General features: G+C 62.1%; 1 protein-coding gene across 1 annotated transcript; it reads right to left on the minus strand.

Annotated features, from left to right (window-relative positions):
- Positions 1-401: 401 nt before the first annotated feature.
- LOC138110675 (serine/threonine-protein kinase pim-2-like) lies at positions 402-5,528 on the minus strand. Its single transcript, XM_069015873.1, has 7 exons — positions 4,986-5,528; positions 4,222-4,588; positions 3,400-3,576; positions 2,581-2,712; positions 1,888-2,022; positions 1,119-1,214; positions 402-550 (listed from the first exon to the last, which is right to left on the minus strand). The coding sequence occupies exons 1-7, from the start codon at positions 5,526-5,528 to the stop codon at positions 402-404; spliced, it is 1,599 nt and encodes a 532-aa protein (XP_068871974.1).
- Between the last annotated feature and the right edge of the window lie 1,802 nt (positions 5,529-7,330).

Consider the following 7,330-nt stretch of genomic DNA (forward strand, 5'->3'; position numbering starts at 1 on the left):
GCTGCTTCCCCCTTTTGCACAAATGCACAGAGAGCTGGGATTTTTCCAGGCCTCGTGTCTCCATTGTGCCATATTCCTAAAGAACCAGCAGCCCCTCCCGATGAATACGGTGAGTTCCACAGATGCTTGTCAGCTCCACTTCCTGCCTAGAAATCTTGAAACTGCTTCTAAATGCTGCTCTCTTCAGCTCTTGGACACCTACTCACACAGAGCCGGGCAAAAAATGCTCCTGACGCCAGCTTACAAGGTGAGTAACGCCAAAGAGGGCTATGTGGGAAATCTCTATCCCTGCCTATCCTTTTAAGAGATCTGTGCCTTGTATCTAAAGGAAGGAATGTGCAAGCAACGGGACTGACACTTTCACTCTCCGTGTTCGTTCCGCAGCCACGGGTACAAAGACATTATGGGAACCCTTGTGCAGACAGAGCCTTCCGTCCCTGTAGAAGGGAGCGCGGCGGGTGGGGGCGGTTGGCGGGCAGCGAGCCCCGGACAGCAGGCGAGATCCGGCTCCACACCCGGCAGGCCCTGCTAAGGCTCAATGCCGGCTCCTCTGCAACAGCAAAGACCTTCAGCCTTGGCACTGCCCAGAGGGGCAGTGCTGGCCCGGCCGCACAGCTCATTTTCCCCACAAGTTGCAGGAGGTGAGAACGCAACACTTGCAAACACTGACTGCGAGCCACAGCGCCGGCTGCGCACCATTAACCTCAGCTCTGGGACCACTGTCTGCCCCAAGCTCCGGGGGATGCATTGGGAGCCCGGCTGGGCTCTGCCCTGGGGCCATCCTCCAGTGACAGCTGCAAACAGGGAGCATTTAGTTGCCACCAAGAGCCCAGCCACGCGTGGAGGGGAGCCGGTGCAGGTGCGGCCTGCGCTGTTGCCTGCTGTGCTCTGGGGCTGCTGCTCCCGCAGAGGGAACTGCACTGGCGTGCCAGAGGAGACAAAGAAGCTTCAGCTTAAGCCAAACTGAGCTGGGTGCCTGGGCTGGCAGGAGTGGGGAGGGTCAAGGGCATTCACAGAGCTCATCCTGCTGGAAGGACGAGGAAAAGTGGCAGTGGGAAGTGAACAGTGAGGAGAGCTGAGGCCTGGAGGGCAGCTCTTGAATGACACTCAGGTCTCACCGGACCTCTGAGACATTGCTGTTCTTCTGCCAGTGACAGGATGAGTCCCTAAACCTGGGGCTCGCTCCTCCCCGTGGTCAAAGGCATCAAGGAAGGCTACAGTGCGACAGAGACTGCCCTGAGCTGGCAGCTCACTGGGGGAAAAGAGGGAGCACTTGTGAAGTAAAAGGCAGGTGGGGCAGAGAACTGTTCAGAGAAGGGCTGAGCTAAAGCTTGAGCAAGCTGAGAAATGTCATTTGGGGTCATCGCAGATTGATTTCATTTCACAAGTTATTGAACAAGTTTATTTTAGGGCGGGGGGGGTGTCATGTTTTCCCCTGGAGGCGTGCACTCTGCAGGCTTGAGCTGCGTTGCTGAAATGCTCGAGCACGTCTCTGCTGCGGCTGACACCGGGTTCTTCTTTGGCTTCTTCCGGCCCGGTGCTGAGCCGCAGCAGAGCCCTGGCGGAGCCCAGAGCAGCCTCAGCATCCACAGAGCCCGGCTGCAAGGAGAGAAAGCAGAAACCGCCCGTCACTTGAAGGCTGCTGTCCCCCTTGTCCCAGCCGCCCGCGGTGCCCAGGCCGTGCTGGCTGTGCTCAGAGCGGTGCCCGAAGCCGCCCGTCACTGCTGCCTTTGGCAGGAGAGCAGGATGGCAGGACACGTGCCACCGCCCGCAGCCAGCCGTGGCAGATCCACCTCCTCAGCAGCTGCCCAGAGCAGGATGCTCCTGTGCTCGCTGCCATCTCCCAAAAGCCCTTATCCCACCCGTGCCAAGAAGACGGGGACCCACCGCACGCCACCCGCCGCCGGAAGAAAAGCTGCTCCCAAGCGATGTCCTCGGTCTTCTCCAAGGCCCCGTCCCATCCACGCCGCAGCTGGTCCCAAGCACTTCCCGATCCAGGCTGGACACCACCTACAACGCTTCCTTTAAGAAAAACAAACAACAAATTAATGAAAAGGGATTACAGACAAAAAGGAGAAACAAGAAAAAAGGGAAAAAGTCTTCTCTCTGTCGGGGGCCTGAGGAAGGCCCAACCTTCCCTACATGCTGGGGAAAAACCCACCCACAGGCGAGGGAAGCCCACGCTTTCTCCCTTCCCCCCCGCACTGCCCCCCAACAGGCACAGCGAGCCCAAAGCAAACAAGCGGAGTGGAGCAGCCCAAGCCCCTCCTTTCCTGCAAAACAAAGCAGCCCGTGCACAGCTCCTGGAGTGCCACCTCTGCTCCTGCCATGGGGGCTTGTTTGTGTCGGGCTGGCTGCCCCAGCCCCAGCCCCAGCCCGGGGAACAGTGGGTGGTGGGGGCTGTTGGCAGGGCCAGGGGCCGGCTCCCATTTCCTAAGCACCCCAGCCCATCCCGCCCGCCCTGCCGAAAAGCAGCTTGGCAGCCGGCTGAAGAATTAGTTGCATCCGCCCCAGCAAAGGGGGGAACCTTTGCTTCCTGGCCAGGCCGTGCAATGCCCAAATCTGGGAGCATCCCCCTGCGTGTGGACTCATCTGTAAATTCGCTGTGGAGCCTGGCTTTGAAGAAGGTGCCAGAATCAAAGCCCATCATCTTCAGCTTGCCGGTGGCCAGGTCGAGGAAGAGCTTGCCGTCCTTGACATCGTCCTCCACGTCTCCAGCAGCAGCAGGAGTACAGCTTCTCCAGGGGCTCCTTCTTCCCTGCGGCTGAGAGCAGGCTGTCAGTGCCCCGCCCAGGGCCCCGGCTGTCAGTGAAGCAGGACAAGCAAAAGCAGCTTGCACGGCGGCCACCAGTGCTGGGAAGAGCAGCTCAGCGCCAGCACAAGGGCTGCGTGTCCCCATCTGACGACCCCTGCGCAGCCATACAGGCAGGGCAAAAAAGCCTGCATTTCTTGGCTTCTTCTGGCCAAGGCACCTGTGGAGCTGTAACTTACCGGCTCCCTGGATCAAAGTGTGCCTGTGGCTCTCTCCCTTCTTCTATGGACGCTGAATATCCTGCAGCCAAGGATCACACGACAGGTCTTCTAATGAGGGCCTGTCCAAGGAGTGCAGGGACAGACACCCTCTGATCAATTCCTTGCACTCTGCGGGGAGAAACCAGAAAGCGCCGGTCAGTTGCAGAAGGCTCCTGTCCGCTTTGCCCCACTATTGCCATGCCCAGGCCATGCCATGGGGGCTCCGAGCTGTGCCCGAACTTTCCCATCCATTCTTTGTTTTGGAGGAGAGCAGGAGAGCGGGGCATGTGCCACCTCCTCGGCAGCTGCCAGAGCGGGATGCTCATGAGCCCGCTGCTGTCTCCCAGTACTGCTATTCCCCCCCGTGCCGCAGAGATGAGCATCCACCTTGAGAGAGCCGTTCTGGGAGCGACAGCTGGCCCCAGCTGATGTTCCGGCCCTTCGGGAACGGGTGCCGCCCGCAGACCATCTGGTGCAGCACGATGCCCAGGGACCAGACGGTAGCTGCCTCGCCGTAGTACCAGCCAAAATGGGTCCATTCTGGGGGGCTGTACGCTGGTGTTCCTACGGAATAGAGAGGCAGTTCATTTGCGGGATGCTGCCTGCTCCCGGAGCCTCGCCCCAGCATCCCTGGGCACGCGGGGGCCGCACCAGTGGCACGCGGCATGACCCGCTGCCCTCTCGCCAGCGCCTGTGACTTGTGGACAAACTGTGGGTTGTAAAAGAAGCCACCGGTGTCACAAGAGGGCAGCGGAAGCCCTGGCAAGGCCCGAGCATTCCACGCAAAGGGAAAACCCGCTCAGTGCCGGGGGGGGGGGAAAACCATGCCTTCACCCTCCCTGCCTGCATTGCCCCAAAAAAACATTCTGAAGCCAAGGCAAACAAGGCGAGCTGAGCAGTCCGAGCCGTTTCTTGCCTGCACACCAAACCGGCGGGTGCACAGCTTCTGGCCCCCGCCCTCTGCTACCCCCACCCACGGCTGTGTTTTTGTCACGCTGGCTGCCCCAGCCCCAGCGCCAGTCCTGGGCAGAGTGGCTGGCGAAGGCTGCCAGCAGGGCTGGAAGATGGCCCCCCGGCCACCCGCACTCAAAAGCAACTGGGCTGAAAACTCGGTCCCATGACTGGCATCAAAAGGGAGAATCCCCGCTGCCACAGCCAGGTTGGGCCGCGAGATGCCGGCACCGGGAGCCTACCCCGGCGAGGACTCACCTGCAAAGCGGGTGTAGGCTGTGTCTTGCAGGTAGGTGCCGCAGCCAAAGTCAATCAATTTGGCCTGGCCGGTGGCCAGGTCAACCAGGATGTTCTCTGGTTTCACATCCCTGTGAAGGACCCCGCAGCTGGTGCAGTGCCGCACGGCCTCCAGGACCTGGCGGAACAGCTTCCGTGCCACCTCCTCTGACAGGAAGCCCCGCGCTCGAATGAAATGACGCAGGTCCTGAGAGTGCTCCGGCCGCTCCATCACCAGCACCACGTTGTTGGGGAGCGCGAGCCACTCGAGGAGCTGCACCACACCAGGGAAGCCAGTGGACACCTTGTCCAGCAGCACGACCTCGAGTGGTGCGCTGGTGCCGTTGGGCTGCGGGAGGAGCACGATGCCGTCAGTGGGGCTGATGCCGTGCCAGGGCTCGGGAAGCCCTCGCCCAGCCCGGGATGCTCTGCGCCCTCCGCTGCCCCCACGCCCCCTCTCCCCCGAGGCGTCCTGGCGCCTTCCACCCTCCCGGGCCTCGGCTTATCCCCGCCCGTCACGCCCCGGCTTCTCCCGCTGCCCACCACCGCCATCCCCCCACCGCCGCTCACTCACCAGCTCGCCCCAATGACGGATGCGGTTCCGTGGCACCCGTTTGATGGCCACCTGCAAGCCAAGGGGAGCAGCAGGCTGAGCTCGCCGCCCGCCCTGCCGAGCCCCATCCTCCTTCTCCTGCGCCCTCCTCCGCCCCCCTCCTCCTGCGCCCGCCGCCGGCCCCGCCACTCACCGGGGCGCCGTCCGAGAGCCGCGTCGCCGCGAAGACGCTGCCGAAGCCGCCGCGCCCCAGCAGCGAACCCACCACGTAGCGCTCCCTCAGGCCCTGCTGCGCATTCCCTGCCGGCGAGACGCGGCTGTCAGCGCTCGGCCCGGCTCCAGAAACGGCCGCCGGGCGCTCCTCAACCGCCCCGGGCCGGGTATCCCCAGATGCTGCCTCTTTCGAAGGGGACACCGGCGGCTCGGGGGCGGGGGCCGCGCTGCCGAGCGGAAGAGCTCGGACCGGGGAAGACGCGGCGGACGCGGCGGGAGCGGCCGCGCCGTCTGTGTCCTCGGCGGGTCCCGGGAGGAGCCGGGGCCGGGGCCGGGGCCGGGGCCGGAGTCGGGCCAGCCGGAGCCAGAGGCTGACAGTGCTGCCCAAGAGGCAGGCACTGATGCCCGCCCAGCAGCGCCACAGCCAGTACGCCAAGAGCCGGGCGGAGGCGAGACCGCGGCGGGACGCCCGGGGGCGGGGAGGGCGCAGCCCCGCCCGGCGCCGCGGGAGGGCCGGGCGCATGGCCCGGCCTGGCATGGGGAGAGGGAGGCCGCGGAAGGGGCGGAGGGGGTGGAGCAGTGAAGGGAGAGCGGGACAGGGGATGCGGGACACTGGGAGAAGGAGAGGAGGAACAGGAGAAGGAACGCAGAGGGTCTGGAGAACCGCTGCTTTCGTGTTGCTCTTCTGCTGCTGCCGCTGCTGCCGCTGCTGCTGCTGCCGCCGCTGCCGCTGAAGCGCTGGGAGCGTTGGTCCGCGTGTCCGTGTGTCTGTTGCCCGGGTGTCCGTTTTTGCCCCGCGCGCCCCGCGGCCGAGCCCCGCGCGCCCCGCGCCAGCACGGGCCGCTCCGGGGCCGAAGCGGAGTCACGGAGCATCTCTTCCTCCCGCAGCCGCGCCAAACGCACCGTCTTGTTTAGCTTCTTCTTCACCAGATTGTAACTCTTCCTTGCGGCAGTCTTGCAACTTGCCCCTGCTGCTGGCTCGCCCCGCGCCGCGGTCTCTTGCTCACAAGAGCAAGAGCAACCAAAGCGCTGTCCGCACTTTTCGCCTGGAGCAGAGCAAAGTGCTGAATGAGGAGCCTGCCAGCGCCAGGCAGAGGCAGCCCCGTGGGAGGGCAGAGCAGGACGTGAGGAGGGAGACGTGCAGCCCCTGCGGGGTGCAGCGCTGCTCCCCGGCCGCTCGGCGTGGGCAGTGGGAGCGGCGGGGCCGTGCCCGGCGCGGTGCCCTCGTCGCCAGGGCTGTTGCTGTTTTCTTGTCCGGTTGCAGGTGAAAATCGGAGACTGCCGATAGGAGGCTTCAAATAAAAGAATGGAAACACTCTTTTTGCTGAGTTCTGATGCCGGTCCAATAGAGCAGCTAAGCTCTCAGCTGTTTGCCTCCTCCCTGCCAATCCAGCACTTTCAGCCTGGAGCAAAGGCCCTCTCTGCAAAGAAACTGCTGGCTGGTTTCCTTCTCCTGCTGTTCATTGACACAGGTAGAAAAGCAGACTAGTTTGGATGCTGAGTCTGTCCAAACAGACAGTGAGCTTTGCCATGTGAAGCCAAGACACGGAGTCTTGAGCCCTGCGACAGTGTCATGGGAATCACCTTTGTTGCTGCTGCTGTCTATTGTCACTGCTGAGGGTGCAGTCCTAGGGGAGCACATGCCCTGTCTCTAGAAGCCAGAGCCGAGCAAGGCACTGGGCTCTAAAATCTTCCCTTGGCAGGCTTCTGGTGTCTCCAGCATTGCTTCCAAAGCCAAACAGGGAGAAGGCAAACTGTGTGTAGCTCTTGGTATTGTAGAGTGTCTCAAACTTGCTAAGTCCTAGGTGTTTGAGGTAAGATCAGTTTGCAATGACTGTGAGGTAGAACTAGTGCAAGACAGAAAAGGGGAGCATAGAAGGGAAGCAATTCATAGTATACGGGAACATCTTGGGTTGTTTCTTTCCCTTTGCGTGTCCCTTCTGGGAAGCTGTTTTGCTTTTGCAAGAATCTTGTCCACAGTGATGTTTGCTCTTTTCAAGACCCTTTCCTGGAGACCTAGCTGGAGCTCCTGTCCCAAGATGTGCCATCACATGCAGCTTCTCTTGGCTTGCCACACTGTGCGTGCAGCACGACTCTTGCAGCAAAGCAGGACCAAGGTTTTGAGAGCTTGACAACTTGTCCTTTCTCCTCCTGGTGGACTAGCGAGTTGTGCCGTGGGTAAGGTTTTCGTCGTTACTGTTCTAGGCTAAGGAAACAGGAGGAGGGGGTAGCAGCGATTGTTAGGCTGGCTGAATGGAGAGGAAGAATGTCCGGAGCCTGCAGCCAGAAGTGGAGAGCTGGGGGCTAATCCTTCCAAGCTCTCAG

This window comes from Aphelocoma coerulescens, chromosome 4A (assembly GCF_041296385.1).
Source record: "Aphelocoma coerulescens isolate FSJ_1873_10779 chromosome 4A, UR_Acoe_1.0, whole genome shotgun sequence".
Classification (NCBI taxonomy): Eukaryota; Metazoa; Chordata; class Aves; order Passeriformes; family Corvidae; genus Aphelocoma; species Aphelocoma coerulescens.

What these genes read in the sequence shown, in the direction of transcription:
- LOC138110675 (XM_069015873.1), bottom strand. Translation starts at nt 5,528, where the DNA reads ATGCGCCCGGCCCTCCCGCGGCGCCGGGCGGGGCTGCGCCCTCCCCGC. An exon ending in GGCTCTCGGACGGCGCCCCG is followed by an intron (nt 4,589 to 4,985) that starts GTGAGTGGCGGG and finishes CTCCTCCCGCAG; the next exon opens with CCCAACGGCACCAGCGCACC. An exon ending in AGCCTACACCCGCTTTGCAG is followed by an intron (nt 3,577 to 4,221) that starts GTGAGTCCTCGC and finishes TCTATTCCGTAG; the next exon opens with GAACACCAGCGTACAGCCCC.